The following is a 20,140-nucleotide window of genomic DNA, read 5'->3' on the forward strand; positions in this document are numbered from 1 at the left end:
TGGTGCATCATGTGATCCATAACATGATCATGTGATCCCCTTGTTAGGTCCACGTGACAGTTAACAGTGTAACAGCTAGTTGTAGTGGTGACCATGAAATGTTTTACTTGTCAGCAACGCAACTTGACCCCTGTTACTTCATATATGGACGGGACCTTAATCCCATGGTAACCAGTATCACACCTGCTACTGGTAACCATGGTGACACCATCACCATTATTGGTAACAAGTTCAGTCTGGTTGCAATGGAAAACATTGTTAAGTTTGGTGACGTGACATGTAATGTTACATCATCCACCGATACTATGATCACATGTACATTAGAGGAGGGTACAGTTGGACAGAAGCCACTAAGTGTTGAAGTACTCAATTATGGGATAGCTAATGTATCAGATGACCTCTATCTCAACTACACTATACAGCTGGATCATGTGATGCCTGCTAGTGGCAGTGTTGCCGGAGGGACTGATATTGTTATTACTGGATATGGCTTCATACAAGGCATGCCTCCTTGTCCTGCTATGAGTGCAACGTCACTGTGTTCTGATTGGATAATTTCTGTTACTGTTGACAACAACAATTGTCCTGTTTCATTGGCTACTTCAAATGAGGTCACATGTCGCACTCCTATGGGTTCTGCTGGTGCTGTTGATGTGTCCGTTACAGCAACATGTTGCCATGACAACTCATTACAGTTTACAGAGACGTTAACTGCAGTATACACATACGATGCTAACGTCACAGCAACAGTGACATCTATCTCCCCAGTAGGGGGTAGTGGGGCAGGAGGTGATACTGTAACAATCACCGGATCAGGATTTGTTACCATAGAAACCGACCAGTCATTAGTAGCAGTTATGGTGAGGGTATATTACTGTTAATATTAGGCTATTAGTGGCCTGTTAGTAGAACAGTGTTGACTTTTAAGTTTCAATGGTATGGACAAATAGCCCTAAGATCCATTATGCTGTTAACTTGAAAAATTAGTCCATTTCATCTCCAGCCAATTTGTTTTGCTATACAAAGAATAATCAAACGTTGATAGTCACTTCAGTAAGTCCAAACCAGTGAACTTCTAGTGTTTGAATTCTGAGGTTAGTAAAATGTGAAAACACGTAAACTACTCTAATAGAGCAATCAGTTACAAGTGTGTTTAGATTTCTAGTATTTCACTGTAGTGAATTAACTTCACACTTTCTCAACTATTATTGTGTACAGTACTAGTGAGGTCTTACTCCAGGGAAATGTGTTGTGTCTGTCATTACAGATTGGTGACGCAGAGTGTGACATCACTAGCATCACTGACACAAGCATTACATGTGTCACATCTCCCCATCCCCCAGGGGTGGTCGATGTGTTGTTTGTCATCACTGATCAGGGACACTCCCACTCTACAGCACAGTATACTTATAGTATGAGCGTAAGTGGGTGGAGCCCTTGTGAAGGGTAAGTCTGTCTCTGTGTGTATGTGTATTTTAGAGTTCACCTGATCTCCTGTATTCTCATCACTGGTTTATATCATAATAATAATATGCGCTACTAAGTGTTCCGTCAGCCAGCTTATACAATGAGAGTTATTAAGGAATACTTAGGGATCATGTGAACTGTTTCCATGTATAATTACAATAGTGGTTACCATGGTGATGATGATGATGTCATCTAGGTCATGGCATGGAGGTCAAGTGGTCACTATTACAGGTAGTGACTTAGTGGCTTCTAGTGGTAACTATGATGATATCAGCATATCCCTTGGCAACAGTCAGTGTGATGTAACAATGGCCACACCCACTGGGATCACATGCACCACTCGACCAAACACTGTCACTCATAATGTGGACAACAATGAGTAAGAACTGTACAGTGTGCCATAAATGATGTGATAACATTGTGTAGTTGTTATATATCATAATACAGTACTTCATGAGTGACTGATAAACTATTTTAGACAATGGCATGTCAAGAATGCTTTGATATTTGCAAAGTATGCAGGAATTTTATTCTAGTAAAACACCTGTAAACAGGTTGAACCTAGTAAGACACCTAGCCACAAACTTCAACAAACAAATTGCATACTTTGTGGGTTCATAACAAAATTCCAGTCACCACAGGCCATTGTCTAAATTACTAAGACATGCATGGCTAGGAGTCTTCATCTGCCTCGGTGATTATTACATCATTCCTTCGGGTTGTTTATCCACTGAAGACTCCTAGCACTGCATGTCTTACCTATACATAGTAACTATGCATCATTCCAATTACTATACACTAGTCCAGGGATGAAAATAACAGTCGGCCATCGGCCAAAATCCGGACATTTCACTAGACTGGCCGTCGATTTTATTCACAACCGGCCTAATAGCCAAACGAGAAAGAACCAGGATGTTATTGCATCATACAAATCAGTCGCTACGAATCCTCTCCGATAGGTTTGCTGCCACTTAAGAAAAGTCTCCTTCGACACTTGTCTTTTAGTTCGCTTCGATTTCAAGTTCGAACTCGATCCTCTCTTGTCAGTACAGGCAGTACTGGACGTGCGAACGCTGCTTGAAACACTGGAAGCCATTTATATTAATAATTATGTAAGCGCATGTGTTTATAGACATGTGCGCTTATGTTAAAAATGGCTTCCAGTGTTTCAAGCAGCATTCGCACGTCCAGTACTGGCAAGAGAGGATCAAGTTCGAACTCGAAATCGAAGCGAACAAAAAGACAAGTGTCAAAGGAGACTTTTCGTAAGTGGCAGCGAATCTACGAGAGGGAGCATCAGTCTATGGCTTGGTTGTGCGCCGAAATTGATGACGAAGACAAATCGTGTGTGTCAACGCTTTGGTGTGTTGTTTGTAGAAAGTATGAAAGCAAAATATGTGGACACAAGAATTTCTCTAAGACATGGATCGATGGTTCCAGCAATCATAAGACGAGCAACATCACTGACCATGCCGGGAGTGAACAGCACAAGTCAGCTATGATGCTTTTTTGAAGGGACCAAGCCAAAAGTAGGCATGAACCAATCACCAGTTACAGCCCTATTGTTCAAAGTCTGTTGTCGTCTGCCATGGATCCAGCTGTGAGAGAGAGAGTGAAGAAGAAGTTTGACATCAGTATGGTGCTTGCAAAAGAGCATATACCTTTTTTGAAATACCCATCAATCCATGAATTGGAAGAGAGACATGGAGTGGATCTTAGCTCGACATATAAAAATAGGGATGCTTGTACTTTTGTTCACTATATAGCGGAGAGCCAAAGACAGCAGTTTCATGCTAGCCTAACAACATGTAATTCCTACTGTGCTCTAATGGATGCTTCTACTGATAAAGGACGTGTGGAGAATGAGTTGTTTGTAATTCTACATTGTAAGAGTGATGATTCATTGTTGGAAGTTACTACCCATGCAAGGTACTTTTGTGTGTTGGAGCCAACTAAGAGTGATGCAGATGGGCTAGTACAATGTCTTGGTACAGCATTGAAGACTATGGGAATAGATGATTTACTCCACAGAGAGAAGGTTCTTGATGTAAATCAGCATCCTGTCCTTGTTGTCCTTGTTGGCTGTGGAACTGTTGGTGCATCAGTAAATGTTTCTGCACAAAATGGTATGCAAGGAAAACTTAAAGCTGTCTTACCTTGGTTGCACTGGTCATGGTGTTATGCACAACGACTGGAACTTGCATGCAAGGATACCTTTACAAGCCAACTCTTTCATGACGTTGACGAAATGTTGCTACGGTTATACTACCTATACGAAAAGTCCCAAAAAAGTGTCAGGAACTTTCAGATCTTATTGGTGACTTGAAGGAGGTATACAATTTACCCCAAGGGGGAAACTTACCTGTACGAGCCAGCGGAAGTCGCTGGATAACGCACAAGCGTAAGGCTTTACAGCATGTTGTGGATCGATACAGAGCTTACCTCAACCATTTGGCAACTCTTGTGGAAGACAGATCAATCAAGAGTGTGGATAGGCAACATTTAAAGGGCTACCTTCTTAAATGGAGGCAAGCCAAAATGATAATTGGTGCTGCTTTGTATACTGATGCTCTTAAGCCAGACTCCCTTCTTAGTCTTACCTTGCAAGAAGATGAAATTGACATGGTGAAGGATATTAACTACATTCTAAAGTCCCATAGCTCTTTGAAGAAGTTGACTACACAGAATCCGGTTGAGTGGCCAGTGACAAAGGTGGTATTAAGTAAACTGGATGATGAGAATGGAGGAAAGGTCTATCAAGGAGCAGAGCTACATGGTTTTCAGGACAGCACTATCAAAACCTGCCAAGATCAAGCTCTAGCTGATTTGAAATCTCTTGATGAACGGATGCGTTCTCGCTTAGAGTGGTCAGGTATTGATTTTTTAAGATCAGTACTTCTCTGCTTGAACACCCAGAGTTGGCAACTTCAAGGTCCTGAATCAGAAGAAAACTCCGATGATCGTTTGATTGAAATGAAAGCAGCACTTGTAAGTATCACTGATATTTTAATGCTCCTCTTCAGGCTAAAGGAGTTGACCTTACTTCAACATTGGATGAGATCAAGGACATAATAGAATATGCCAGGGCTTACCTTCGGATTGGACAGGAATCTTACAGGAAAATATGGTACCAGTTGTGCTCTTCACCTGATTCAGTCAAGTGGCCTAATGTGCTACTGGTCAGTGAAGTACTTTTTAGCTTACCTTTTACAACTGCCAAAGTGGAACGCTTATTTTCTACCTTGAAGATCATCAAGAATGAAAGAAGGACAAATTTCAGTTGCTCCACACTTAATGATTTGCTAGAAGTGAATACAGAAGGTCCTACCCTGAATAACTTTACAGCAGATGCAGCAGTAGATCTATGGTGGAGCGATTGCTCATCTGGAAGAAGAGTTAACCAAAAGCTTCGAAAAGAGTACCGTCGAAGACAGAATCATGAACTGAGTGAATCTGAAGAGTCTGAAGCTGAGGAACTAGATTTGCAGAAGTAGGATAACTGGTTTTGTGACTAGGAAGATTTCTCGGTTTTAAGTGATGCTGAATCTCAAGATTCCTGAATCGTCAGATTGACTGTTTGATAGTGCGCTTACTGTTAATGTGTCTAATGTTAGAGTATAGTTATTATTATGTAATCATATTCATTATGCTAATCACAATTAATTATTAACTCGACTGTAACTTATACTTTACCCAGGCCACTGGCAACTTATAGTAACTTGTACTATACTTGTACTAATTTATGTCATGCTATTAAGCGAATTTATTATACTCTGACATTAGTCTGAATTGAATCTATGTAATGGTGTAATTAGAGCTACTTGTCACAATGTGTACAGTAATGTATTTATAGCAGAAATTGCATGTCTGAGCATGTAAATGTACAAAAAAAATTCCTGGGTGGGACATGCCCCCAGAATGCTCGTGCTTCGCACACTGTGCAGTGACTTTAATGTGTCAGACCAGTCTCACTGATAGCTGACCAAGTCATGTAGTGGTCTGTCCAATGTAAAAAAGTTATTTTCATCCCTGCTAGTCCACCTCATTATACACTTTAGGACCACCCAGACACTTACAGTGTATTTGGTGTGGTATAGAGGCTGCCCTCATATCAGGCATCACATAAATATGAAAGTCTGTGTAATAGTATACAATGCTTATAGTGGACATTTCTATAACAAACTCTTCTACAATAAACCTTCACGATAAAGACAAAACATTTTAGTCCCAACAGATCTTATAGGAAAACATATAAACATTGTTAAGTGTAACAGACCAACTATATCTCTAGTTACCGGTCATGGTCACTTAGTTACTACACTAGTCTGGGATATTCCATGTACAAGATTTAGGTAGTTGTTAAAATGGTAACTTTGTACTCTGTTATGGTGTTACTGGTGTTGTCATGACTACAGGTATAACGAGGAGTACGGATTAGGTTACATGTGGAATCCTCAGCACATCACTGTTGCCGTCGGTGATACTATTAAATGGAGCTGGACTGGTAGTACCTTTGGACCAATGAGAAATGTGGCACAAGTGTGTAACTCTGTGTGTCTGTGTTTGTGTAACTGTCTGTGTAACTCTGTGTGTCTGTGTAACTCTGTGTGTCTGTGTAACTGTGTGTAACTCTGTGTGTCTGTGTAACTCTGTGTGTCTGTGTAACTGTGTGTGTCTGTGTAACTGTGTGGATCTACGTGTGTGTAACTGCGTGTATCTGCATGTGTAACTCTGTGTCTATGTATGTAACTGTATGGATCTATGTGTATGTAACTGCGTGGGTCCTTGTATGTAATTGTGTGAGTCTATATGTGTAAACTGTGTGGTTACATGTGTGTACTCCATTGTGTTTGCAGTGTACATCCCAATGTGTAACAGTGTTTGTAACAATGTGTATCCCAATGTGTAACAGTGTTTGTAACAATGTGTATCCCGATGTGTAACAGTGTTTGTAACAATGTGTATCCCAATTTGTAACATTATTGTCTTATTGATCCCCTCAGGTCCCCTCTCCAGACTTCCTTCACTATACAGGACATGGCTTCAGGTCCCCTAAAGCTACAACAGGCTCGTACAGTTACACGTTCACACACCCTGGTGTGTACTACTATGTGTCAGAGGGGTACGGACATATCGGTGAGTATGTGCTGTGTAGTCTGACAATCCCACGCTAGCTCATCAGCTTTGATGAATTTAGATATCACAGCTGTATGGTTTACTTAACACCACACTACCATATTATAGCAGAAATCTTTGGAGAATTTGTTGTGATTGAATGTTGGCAAGAAACTGTTTGGCGAATGTGCTAAATAGCTTATTATACAGATTTGTATTGGACAAATTTGGTGGATTCAAAACACTGCTCAGTTGCCAAATTTGCCAAACTTTTCCTTGATCCAATGGTATTAATGTACAGTGTACTGATGAATTTAAAAGATGGACAGATTTATGTAAAATTGTCAACTTTTTCTTTTGTCAAAGTTGACTGTTGTACTGTACTCTGATTGGCTAATACACACACACACACATATATATATATATATATATATGTATGTACTTGTAGGGTTTTATGGCTCAGTGAATGTTACAACAATTGAGAGTGAATTTGTACCAGTTACTGTGAAGATTAATGGCGTACATGCTGACATCACGGCATCATGTGATCCCTCAACATTAACGAACTGTGCTGTAGACTCAAGCCACACCCCATCTGCTGCAGGCCTGCATTACAAGTACTCATCCTGCTTAACTCCTGTTGTGCAGGAAGTGAGCCCCTCCTACTTTGGACAGGGACAGTCCCTAACCATCAGAGTTCTTAACATGATATCATCTGCTCCAGGCCATGTGATTGGCATAGGGGGATCCCCTTGTGTGACATCATCAGTTACCACAGCAGCTGGAATAGGAGGTGTATCTGAGTTATCATGTGATCCTCCCATGCTAACCCCGGGGGTTTACTCAGTGAGGTTACATGTCACTGGACAAGGTGAAGCTACTGCTGCAGCCAATCACAGCACAGTACAGTACCACCCACTCATCTCCATGGTTACAAGCATTGGTCAAGGATCACTAAGAGGTGGAACAGAAATTTCTATTCCAGGGCTAGGATTCTATTCCAATTCCATTAGTTACACTCAGGTGTTTATTGGTAATACTCCATGTTATGTACAACATGCCATAGGGACCACTATCCCAGGAGACCTCGGTAACATCACTTGTATCACTGGTAGTGCTGTAGACGATGGCTACTCTTCATTAGTACTGGACAATGACCCACTGGGGTACTGGAATATGCAGTCTGACCACTACACCAGTGATGGGATGTATCTGTATTCCAATATCAGTGTCTTTGCTAATCTCGGTTCCACTGGTTCCAATTCCAATGCTATCTCATCTAGTGATGGACTGATAACTCCATCCCAGACTGGAATATCTGGTAATAATATCTTTGACCAGAGTATCTTTATTAATGCCTCACATCTCTATGTTCCATTTAATGAGCACCTTAATCAGTTGTATGGAATAGGAATAGAGATGTGGGTACGTGGAATGGGTAATAATGGGTGGGGCTATCAAGTGGTGATGACATCACATGATCCAGATGTTGCTACTGGTTACCTGATCATGATCAACCCGTGTGGCTACTGGGAGGTGTGGCTGGGATCAGGTGATAATGACACAACACCCTCCCCTGGGGACTGTCCCCTGATCACTACGGCAACACAATGCACTGGCTATACTACATGTAATGGGCGGATGGTAGTTCTCCATGACAATTCTCCCTACCCCCCAGGGGGTGTTTGGAACATAGTAAGAACAATGACACAATTTGACGACACCAATACAACCTGGACACACTTAGTAGTAAACTATGTTTCAGATGGAGGAGTAGCTAATAGTGACAGAACAGGTTTACCCAGTGACACACTTGTGGATGATCCTGCAGATAGGACGAACTGCTCAACATCATCTGTTACAAATAGGACATCATGTATGGGTACAGTAGAGGTGTTTATTAATGGAGCAATGACTGGGTCTGCTTCTAGTGTGCTGTATAGCCCGGCAATCTCTGGAAATCTTCTGATTGGTGGAATTGTGCTGCCATGGTCTAATGAGCTGTTGTCACACTTTGTTGGCTTCATTGATGAGGTCAGCTTATATGCCACACCTCTTAGCAGCAGTGTAGTTGCCAATCGTCATCACTATGGCAACTCAGATGATCAGCCAATATGGGTGGTGGTTGAGGGTGTGGCTGATGACGTACAGGAGCTTACACACCTCCAACAGATCACATGGGACCCTATTAGCAGTAGTGATGTCATCATTGGTAATGACACTGCAGTACAAGTAACGTGGAGCTCAGGGTGAGTGTGTGTGCATTTCTGTGTGTGCATTTGTCCACCTAGTTGTAATATGGTATTTAAATTCTGTCATTATTTCACTCCCTGTATTAACAAGCTTCACATGTCCCTAATAGTACAATAATAATGATAATATGCCCGTTGTAGTCTACCTTATTTGGTGTGTTGTTGTAGTCTACCTTATTCGGTGTGTTGTAGTCTAGACTACCTTATTTGGTGTGTTTTTGTAGGTATCATGGGATAGCACAAGTGGACAAGGATGCGTATGAGTCATGTGATCTTCAAGGGGGTGTGGTCAGACATTGGGCACCTCCTGGAGGTGACGGACGTGTCACAATAGACCTACCATCAGGACAAGTGTACTACTTTATCGACACTGTACCTGGTAACTGTGAACTGGGGCATAAGATGAATGTGAGTTGTGTGCGGTTGTGTGTAGTGTGTGTGCGGTGTGTGTGTGTGTGTGTGTGTGTGTGTGTGTGTGTGTGTGTGTGTGTGTGTGTGTGTGTGTGTGTGTGTGTGTGTGTGTGTGTGTGTGTGTTGGTGTAGTGTAGTGTAGTGTGTGTGTGTGTGTGTGTTGTGTAGTGTGTTTGGTGTAGTGTAGTGTAGTGTGTGTGTGTGTGTGTGTGTGTTGTGTAGTGTGTTTGGTGTAGTGTAGTGTAGTGTAGTGTAGTGTGTGTGTGTGTGTGTGTGTAGTATGTACAAGTTGAGCTGGATCCTGAAAAACAGCTAAAAATTAAAAGTGGATTTTTTGTCAAGAGAGTAACATTTCAGCCAACCAGATGATTAATGGTGAGAGCAAAGGAGACATGTATGGTTTGGTTCCATTACAATTTTGGAAGGAGCTGTAATGGTCACTGCACTTTTATGACTTCACCATAGGAAATGTATGGTGGAATTTTTGATTGGCCATAAATATTATGTCAGACAAAAAGATTTTGAAGTATTTTAGCAGGTCAAGCAGTACTACAAATAGCCAAATTTCAAGATCGTCTATAATTGCATCCTTGAGTTATTAAATGTTTTTGGGGATCCAGCTCAACGCGTAAATACTATAGTGTTGTGTTGTGTGTGGTGTAGTGTAGTGTAGTGGAATTCCGTTCATTTATATACAGAGTTCTGTTCAAATACTCTAATAGAACATACTCCTGTTGACAAAATACTTTAACAGATAAGTTCACTACAGACCTCATCTGTCAATTCACCAACCATTAATCTTGCTGAACTTTCATCACTTTCAACATGGTCTAGCAAGTCCAGGTTTGAGCACAACATACAGTGGGTTAGCAACGTGTTGCTAGTCTGCCATTTGTGAGGTCTGTAGAAGCTAAATTAGGTTAGCAACAAATATCAACTATTGTACCTGTATGTTCTATTAGAGTATTAGCTGAACTTGTCTGAACACTATATGTAGCATATAGTACAGTGCACCTTCAGTTATAGGAACCCCAATGTTATCAGACAATTGTAGGTGTTCAGATAAATGAATTGTTCAGATAGTTAAGGCCCATATAGAACTCTGTTGAAATACTCTAATAGAACATACACCTGTACTGAAATACTCTAATAGAATAGTCATTCCGAATTACGGATAACTGAGGGTACAGATAACTGAGGGTCTACTTTGCAGAATTTATACCTCACACATAAACCTGCTGTAATTGACAATTCACATGACACGTTACATGACACATCACATGACATGTTACACAGGTCAAGGTGGGTACAGAGCACATGGTGAACTGGAGACTAGGTGTGACCTATAATGACATCACCATCACCGTGGGAACAGGAGTGGTGTTTAGATGGGATGGCAGCGTACCTCACAACTTGATTGAGATGACATCACGTGATGCAGTAACCAGCTGTGCATTTGTAGGAGATAATGCTGCAGCTCTGGGGAAGGTAAGTACAGTAGCTACTAAACAATCTTTGTGATGTAGGAGTGTAGTAGTTCCCAGTCTGTGTGGCTCCTTAGGAACTTGCTAGTCACCAGCTGGTGGGACTACTTTCTATACTGGCTACAGGTCTCTAATTATTACTAATGTCTGATTCACCTCCTCTGGATTGCTGCTGTGTAGTTATTGGGTGTGGCTTCTCTTGCAGGTAGTAAGGGAGTGGCTGGCAGACCCTGTACACACAGGGGAGGTGCACGTCAGCCAACTCAGTCCAGGAGATCACTACTTTGTGTGCTCAGTTGGGGGACACTGTGCTGCAGGCATGAGGGTGACCGTGCATGTTGTAGGGGGTGTGGCTGCTAGTGGGAGTGGCTCTAGTGATGCTGCAGCAGATGGTCCCATAACATACACCATTCCATGGAGGGTACAGTACTATCAACCATTAACCATAACTGATAGAGACTCCTTGAACTTCACATGGAATGGATTCCACTCCTTGCATCAGGTGAGCTCACCAGATATTCTGTGAATTATGTAGGGTTTTATTGGGGGGTGCAGTTTTATGTCCCATTGGTATAATACACCTTGCAGCCATGCTACAGTGTCCTTATAAGGAGGGTGTCCTGATTTCAGGAAGTGGGAGTGTAAGACAATAGTGTTATAGTTGAGGTGTCTTGAAATTCAACCCTCACCAAGCCACCATTGTTTACAATACTGTACTTGTTATTAGATGATACTATAATAAGATATTACCTCACATTACCTCACCCAGGTGACACCATCACAGTATGGGTCATGTGACCTGACCGCACCTCCACTACACGAGTGGGGTGAGCCTAGTGTTGACAACTCAGTCACGATATCAGACCTGTCCCCTGGTGTATATTACTACTACTGCTCTGTATCAGGACATTGTGATGCTGGAATGAAGCTACAAGTTACTGTCGTCCCTTATACTCCATACCATGTGATCCGGCAGCCAGTAAAGGGAGTTTGTCAGTCTAGTCGCTGCTCCTTCTCCTATCGACCTGACCACACACCCTACTTGATTAGTGTACAAGTTAGTATAACCTGTTGTGTGAGTTAGTATAACCTGTTGTGTGGGTTAGTGAAATACTTTGTACATATATGACACATTCAGAAATTATCAAGTTCACTGGTATTACACAGTGACCTTATTACATAAAGAGGTCTTTTGAACAATCCTAGACGTGTCTGTATATTTATGGATCATGTGAATTGCCACGAGAATTTACAAAATTGTGTGAAAATATTAGTTATACTTTAGGCCTTTGGGCAGGTAGAAGAACTTGATACAACTTCAGTAATGTTTATCAGAGACTGAGATAAAGTGAAGGTTGACAGTTGTTTAGTAACATCATCTAGTGTATAGTGTTGCAGATTTTGCCAATATTCCAATAACTGATATTGAATAATATTTCAAGCCGACTCATAAACGTAGCCGGTCTGATATAGCACAGCATGTCTGTTGTGTAGCAATATTTACTAGAGTGTGAAGGATCAATTTAGCTTGTTTATAGCAGCAGTATTGCTATAGCAACAGCTAACAGTACACTGAAGTAGTATCAACACATTGTATTGCAGGAAAATACAACTCAATACATTTGTAAACATCATGAGCATATACATATTTCTAAATACATTCACATATCTGTATCTGCTGCTTTGTTCATCATGATGCTGATCTGCCGATATACAAAAAAAACAAAAAAAAACAGCCGATATATGGTTTTTCCAATAACCAATCCAATTATCAGTAGAACACTGATAGGTTGAAGATAAGTAAGTGTATTATTTTTTGATGAGAAGTTTTAGGGCAAAGTGTGATTCATCCTACAAGCCACAAGTCAAAAGCTACAGCCACCATAACACTGTTGTTAAACACTTATTTAGCCAATTTGTGCTGGTTGTTTTCAAGATGCTAGCCCAATGTTTCACTTCCAGTAAATATCTTGGCTATTCACAATATGTAATAGTAGTCCATAAATATACACATTCTCAGATTTTTCAAAAGGCTGCTATATACCAGTAACTAATATAAAAGAATACTATGCAGTTCATTTGTTCATGATAGAACAGATAGTTTAAATGTTTCATTATGTTCTTAGGATGATCATGTCAAGTCAGGAGATCTACTAAACATTAGTGGGCATGGTCTGGTTGATCCCGGTGTCAGTGTTGGAAGCCTCATAAGTGATGTGTCCGTCTGGTTTGGGGGTGTGGTTCCATGCACCTCACTAACCTATGTTAGTGACAATGGTGGTGTGCAACAATTAGAGTGTACAGTGGGTGTGGCTGAGTCAGGTTTCTATCACGTTGATGTGCTTGTGGATGGAACAGGATTTGCTGCAGTCAACCCAACCCCTCTACAGTTTGGACTAATCAGAAACAGTTCTCATCCTACCAACATGTTGTCCCCTTATCCAATAGTATTCATTGCTGCCATGGTAACCAGCATCAGTCCTAATACCGGCAGTCTAGCAGGAGGTACAGCGCTCAGTATCTATGGTAACGGGTTTAGTAATGTAGTAACAAGGAACTCCGTGACTATAGGGGGAAGTCCCTGTATTATTACATCATCAAACTATACCACTATTTCCTGTATAACTGGTTCATCCAGTCAAGAGAGGACTGTATCATTGTCAGGGACTGTAAATGGCTTCCCTGTTAGTGCCAATGTCATGTACTCTTATGCTACCATGGCAACACCAATGATAACCGGCACAAGTGTTGCTAATAGCAGCACAACACAAGAAGATGATTGGCTAGTTATTAATGGAGACAGATTTACTACTGATGTTTCCATGGTAACTGTGACCATTTTAACCAGCAGTGACAATGATGTAGAATGTGTTGTAACCATGGCAACTGTAAACATGATAAACTGTACACTACCAGGCCTGCCAGCCGGTGATTATGATGTGATGGTACATGTTAATGGTATGGGGTATGCTCTGCCCTCCTCCCCTAATGTGAACACAGTACGTTATGCTGCTAGTATTGACAGCTTCACACCAATTGTGATAGGATTTGGAGGTGGCGTCAATATCTCCTTATTTGGTGTGGGTTTTCCTCTTGACAGTGACGATGGTGCCATGGTAACCATATGTGGAGTATCATGTGATCTCCTAGCAACTAACCTGACCCACATTACATGTCATCTTGGACGATTACCCCCAGACTACACTACCATGACAACCGTTAGCTGTGATGTTGTGTTGAGTTACTTGTCAGCTACCACAACTGCTTCTAATAGTTTCACTTATAACAACACCCTTACTCCACAACTAACCATGGTAACACCTAATATGGGTGGTACTGGGGGTGGTACCAATATAACAATCAGTGGTAATAATTTCTTGCCCCCTGGAACGACCAACCCCTCATTGTTAACTCCTGATGACATCATCATTACCATAGATACTGCTGTATGTGAGTGGCATGGAGTATGGTTGCCTGGCAACACAGAGATAACATGTCGCAGCTCAGCACATCGGACTGTGATTGGTGCAAATGTGAACGTGTTAGTAAAGGGGCGTGGCTCAGATGGCTCACGTAATACACTATATGACTACATAGACCGATGGTCCAGTCCATACACATGGGGCGGGGCAGCCCCTCCCACTGATGGAGAAAGTGTGCATATCAGAAGTGGTCAAACAATAATCCTGGATGAGGACACTGCCTTACTAAACTTGATAGTGATTGAAGGGAACCTCATATTTGAGGATGAGCAGAACCTTCACCTTCAGGCTAGATACATCTTCATCAATAATGGACGACTACAGGTAGTGTGTGTGTAGTGTAGTTGTGTGTGTGTAGTGTAGTTGTGTGTGTGTAGTGTAGTTGTGTGTGTGTAGTGTAGTTGTGTGTGTGTAGTGTGTGTAGTGTAGTTGTGTGTGTGTAGTGTAGTTGTGTGTGTGTAGTGTGTGTAGTGTAGTTGTGTGTGTGTAGTGTAGTTGTGTGTGTAGTGTAGTGTGTGTGTGTGTGTGTGTGTGTAGTGTAGTTGTGTGTGTGTAGTGTAGTTGTGTGTGTAGTGTAGTTGTGTGTGTGTGTAGTGTAGTTGTGTGTGTGTGTAGTGTAGTTGTGTGTGTGTAGTGTGTGTGTAGTGTAGTTGTGTGTGTAGTGTGTGTGTAGTGTAGTTGTGTGTGTAATGTAGTTGTGTGTGTGTAGTGTGTGTGTGTAGTTGTGTGTGTGTGTAGTGTGTGTTGTGTAGTGTAGTGTGTAGTGTGTGTGTTGTGCGTGCTACTTATCGTATAATGAGAAATTCGTACAAAAGGAAATATTTTCAATCTCATTTATTCATGATGTTTTCTTGCTACACTTTTACAATTATCACTACCTGACAATAATCTGATAATATTGCAGCTCACTAACACACACCAGTCACTTTATCCCAAACTATTAAATACACACACCTGGTCTGTTTTTATGCCAATAAGACTATACAGTGGAACCTCGATTATCAGAACTAATTGGGGGGGAAGGGTGTTCGGATAATAGAAAGTACGTAAGATCGAATATCCATACATTTATATACTGAGCTTTGCTCAACTACTCTAATAAAACATACACTTTTTGACAAAATACCCTAATTGAGCAGTCGATTTGGTGTTCGGATAATCGAGAGTTCGGATAATCGGTGTTTAGATAATCGAGGTTCCACTGTAATTGTAATAAACACTGGAGTTGTGTGCTATAAAAGAGTCTCTTAACCAGATAACCATGCTTTACCTGTTGTTTCATTGTTGTAAGTGAAAATTCCACCAAATTGTGTGAATTATATGTACTGTCAGTACCACTTTGTCCACAATTGCTCTTCGTCTCATGTGCTCTAAGAAATAAACACTTGGGGGCCTGAATAGACACCAGGTCCAAAACTACTTATAGGAAATAAATAGCTGAGCTTTGTATGGAGAATACAGTTACTACACAATATTACAGGTTGGTACAGAACAGTCACCATTCCTACATAAAGCTACAATTACTCTACATGGAACCATCGATGATCCTGAAATACCCATCTATGGTGCTAAGGTAAGCTGTGACTTATAATCAGGTGTAGCTGGATCACCTTGATCAACAGGTTCTAGCGGTCAGACAGGGTGAACTGGATCTGCATGGTCATCCTAGAAACATAACATGGGTGCGGCTAGCTGCTACAGCCAATCAGAATAGCTCGTCATTGAGTTTACAACAACCAGTGGACTGGTTGCCAGGTGATCAGATTGTAATAGCATCCACTACTAAGGATGGTAATGAGACAGAGGTCAGTTACCATGATAGCTGCATGTACGGCAGTATCACACATGTTGTCATGACAACAGGTCAACTTTGTATCATCAATATCAGATGGTGGTCACACCATTACACTATTACATCCTCTGAACTATACCCATGATGGTGTGACTGAGACATACCAAGATGGACACTCCATTGATATTAGGTGGGTGAAGTGTAGTGTGTGAATCCTCTAAGTAAGGCAGACGTTTTGGTCTGGCTCCATTTTTAAAAATATCAAAATGGGCTGAAATTTGTGGAAATTGTCAACAATGATAATTTTTAATATAAAAATAGTCGTCATGTGATCACATATGTAATAATAGAATTGAAAACTCAATAATCGACACGTGTTACAACCAAACTCCAATTACAACACACTCTCTCTAATTAAGGCACACAATCAAATTACTGGTATATGTTACAACAACAATAATCACACATACATTTACAAGATCATGTTACAATATTATCAATAATAATAATAATAGTTCCAGTTCACAATGTTACATTCGCCCCCTCCAGATGAAGCTTGACCACAAGCTTATGGTCTATAATACTTGGGTGGTCTTCTATTTCTTTGGGGATAGCGTGGGGTCACAGTTTGTTCAGCCGGAGAGAGTACAATATGGTCAACTGAAGGAGGGGCCCAGTCTGTACACTCATGTCTATTGTTGATGTCATCTAGTTCAGCGGTGTCAAGTTGGCCTGGAATACAACAATGTTGTAATCGATTAGTATGCACAACTCTAGTACATCTGCCATCACAAATTTTTGCAGTAATGGGACTTTTCATAGATTTAATAACCCACTCCCCTTCCCACCTAGGATCAAGTTTCCCTGCTGTAGAGATAGACAACCAAACTAGGTTGCCTACAGCAAATGTAGGTTGCTTGGTACGTTGGTCATAATGGAGCTTTTGTGAACAAGCAGCTTTGGAGATGTTAGTGTGGACAAAGTCTTGTAGTTTTGCAAGTCTGGCTTGAATTTGAGCCGGGTAAGATTGTGGGTCATAACCTAATTGTGTTGCCATTGGACATGGTGATGGATGCCTGCCATACAAAAGCAAAAATGGAGAAACTCCTGTTGTGGTGTGTTGGGATGTTCTATAAGCATACAATACATATGGCAGGTAAGTTTCCCAGTCACTCTGTGACTCAACATATGTTCGCAACAGCTGTAGCAAGGTCTTATTGAACCTTTCTACCATACCATCCCCTTGGGGGTGGTATGGAGTAGTCCGTGATTTGCAAACACCAAATGCGTGTAAGACTTGTGTAAACATTGCACTTTCAAAATTACGACCTTGATCAGAGTGTAATATTTGGGGTGGACCATATGTGCTAAAAAACTTGATAAGCTCTGCTGTGATACGAGACGCTGTTTGATCTGGAAGGGGGATGGCATCAGCCCACTTAGTAAAATAATCCTGTATCACCAGCAAATAGCGATTATTATTCGTTGACAATGGCACTTGCAAGATGTCCACCACTATCATTTGCCATGGCTGACCAATGGGGATGTTTTGTAATGGTGCACTTGTGGCATGGGCAGTTTTGACTGCTGGCAGGTGGAGCATTGTTTACAGTATTCCTCAACGTCCTTGGCCATATTGATCCAGAATGCATCACGACGTAAACGTTCAAGTGTCTTGTCTGCTCCCAAGTGGCCAGCTGTCGGAGCATCATGGTTACGGTTGAGGGCATCTTTCTTGAGACTTGGGGGCAGAAGGGGCTCTGTGACCATCTGCTGCATAGGACTGGGTGAATACTGGCGGCATAGTACACCATCAATTACTTTGAGTTGGTGCCAAAGCTGTTTATACCTATAGAGTGGTGGTTTATTCCACTTTACACTCTGTGGACTATCTGTCAAAGCCAGACGGGCTTGAAGAACAGTTGACAAGATGGTGTCCTTAGACTGACTGGTACGGAGGTCCTCATGAGAGTAAAGCAGTAAGCTTATGGTAGCAGCACATGGTGAGGTTGTAACGTGGGAAAGTGCATCAGCATTACTGTTTGCAGATCCTTTATGGTAAACAATTGCAAAATCGTATTCCTGTATAGCCAGAGACCATCGACACAGCATACCATCCATCTTTTGTGCTGATAGCCATTGCAATGGAGCATGGTCTGTATATAATTTAAATCGTCGACCAAGTAAGTAGTGGCGGAATTGCTTCAATGACACTGTAGTTGCGCTCTGATTTAGTGAGAGACCGACTAGCATAAGCAATTGGGTGCCCATCTTGCTCTAAAACAGCTCCTAGACCAACTGCACTAGCATCTGTTTCGAGTATGAATTCTGCAGAGTTTGGGCCAAACAAGGGGTAAGAAATACTGGTGCCTTAGTTAAACATTGCTTAAGCATTTCAAAGGCATTCACACAGTCACCATTCCTTGAAAAGGTCATGCCATCATGTGTAAGAGAGTACAAAGGAGAGGCAATATTAGCAAATTGGGGAATATATCGTCTATAATATGAAGCCAGGCCAAGAAACTGGCTCACCTCAGTGGGATTGGTTGGAGTTGGCCACGTTACAACTACTTGTACCTTGTTGGGATCAGGTGACATACCTGAACCTTGTTGGGATCAGGTGACATACTTGTACCTTGTTGGGATCAGGTGACATACTTGTACCTTGTTGGGATCAGGTGACATACTTGTACCTTGTTGGGATCAGGTGACATACTTGTACCTTGTTGGGATCAGGTGACATACCTGTACCTTGTTGGGATCAGGTGACATACCTGTACCTTGTTGGGATCAGGTGACATACCTGTACCTTGTTGGGATCAGGTGACATACCTGTACCTTGTTGGGATCAGGTGACATACCTGTACCTTGTTGGGATCAGGTGACATACTTGTACCTTGTTGGGATCAGGTGACATACTTGTACCTTGTTGGGATCAGGTGACATACCTGTACCTTGTTGGGATCAGGTGACATACCTGTACCTTGTTGGGATCAGGTGACATACCTGTACCTTGTTGGGATCAGGTGACATACCTGTACCTTGTTGGGATCAGGTGACATACCTGTACCTTGTTGGGATCAGGTGACATACTTGTACCTTGTTGGGATCAGGTGACATACCTGTACCTTGTTGGGATCAGGTGACATACCTGTACCTTGTTGGGATCAGGTGACATACCTGTACCTTGTTGGGATCAGGTGACATACCTGTACCTTGTTGGGATCAGGTGACATACCTGTACCTTGTTGGGATCAGGTGACATACCTGTACCTTGTTGGGATCAGGTGACATACCTGTACCTTGTTGGGATCAGGTGACATACTTGTACCTTGTTGGGATCAGGTGACATACCTGTACCTTGTTGGGATCAGGTGACATACCTGTACCTTGTTGGGATCAGGTGACATACCTGTACCTTGTTGGGATCAGGTGACATACCTGTACCTTGTTGGGATCAGGTGACATACCTGTACCTTGTTGGGATCAGGTGACATACCTGTACCTTGTTGGGATCAGGTGACATACCTGTACCTTGTTGGGATCAGGTGACATACTTGTACCTTGTTGGGATCAGGTGACATACCTGTACCTTGTTGGGATCAGGTGACATACTTGTACCTTGTTGGGATCAGGTGACATACCTGTACCTGAAAACACATGGCCTAAGTAGTGCACAGTATTCATTCCTATGTGACATTTTGAGCCCCTCAAGGTTAAACCAGCATCTAGCAAACGTTTAAACACTATATCAAGGTGTTCCTTTTGAGAGACTTCACTTCGGGAATGAACGAGAATATCATCTAAATAGATGGTGACAAATGGGAGACCCTGTAGTGTTTCATCCATCAGACGCTGAAATGAACTGGGAGCTCCTGATAGCCCAAATGGCGTTCTGCAGAACTCGTACAGCCCCATGCCAGGACCAGGACAAAAGGCAGTCTTTTCACGATCTTCAGGGTTGACTGGTAGCTGCCAGTAGCCACTATGCAGGTCAAGGGTGGAGAAAACCCTTGACCCTGCAAGTTTGTCCTGCACCTCATCAGGAAGGGGTAAGGGATAGGAATCCTTTGTGGTCCGTTTATTTAACTCCCTATAATCAATGCATATTCTTAATTGCCCAGATTTGTTGGGGAC

The 20,140-nt window shown here is 41.9% G+C and overlaps 1 protein-coding gene across 1 annotated transcript in view; it reads left to right on the forward strand.

Moving 5' to 3' along the window:
• Positions 1 to 20,140, forward strand: part of LOC136238207 (fibrocystin-L-like) — a 53,764-nt gene that overhangs the window by 10,821 nt on the left and 22,803 nt on the right. Inside the window, exons 18-31 of the mRNA XM_066028557.1 lie at positions 48 to 860; positions 1,268 to 1,446; positions 1,664 to 1,846; positions 5,883 to 6,006; positions 6,471 to 6,603; positions 7,031 to 8,831; positions 9,059 to 9,242; positions 10,542 to 10,733; positions 10,935 to 11,231; positions 11,499 to 11,786; positions 12,856 to 14,535; positions 15,692 to 15,784; positions 15,834 to 16,016; positions 16,075 to 16,193. Coding sequence (XP_065884629.1) covers positions 48 to 860; positions 1,268 to 1,446; positions 1,664 to 1,846; positions 5,883 to 6,006; positions 6,471 to 6,603; positions 7,031 to 8,831; positions 9,059 to 9,242; positions 10,542 to 10,733; positions 10,935 to 11,231; positions 11,499 to 11,786; positions 12,856 to 14,535; positions 15,692 to 15,784; positions 15,834 to 16,016; positions 16,075 to 16,193 — 6,269 coding nt within the window. The remainder of the gene's footprint in view (positions 1 to 47; positions 861 to 1,267; positions 1,447 to 1,663; positions 1,847 to 5,882; positions 6,007 to 6,470; positions 6,604 to 7,030; positions 8,832 to 9,058; positions 9,243 to 10,541; positions 10,734 to 10,934; positions 11,232 to 11,498; positions 11,787 to 12,855; positions 14,536 to 15,691; positions 15,785 to 15,833; positions 16,017 to 16,074; positions 16,194 to 20,140) is intronic.

This window comes from Dysidea avara, chromosome 11 (assembly GCF_963678975.1).
Source record: "Dysidea avara chromosome 11, odDysAvar1.4, whole genome shotgun sequence".
In the NCBI taxonomy this organism is placed as follows: Eukaryota; Metazoa; Porifera; class Demospongiae; order Dictyoceratida; family Dysideidae; genus Dysidea; species Dysidea avara.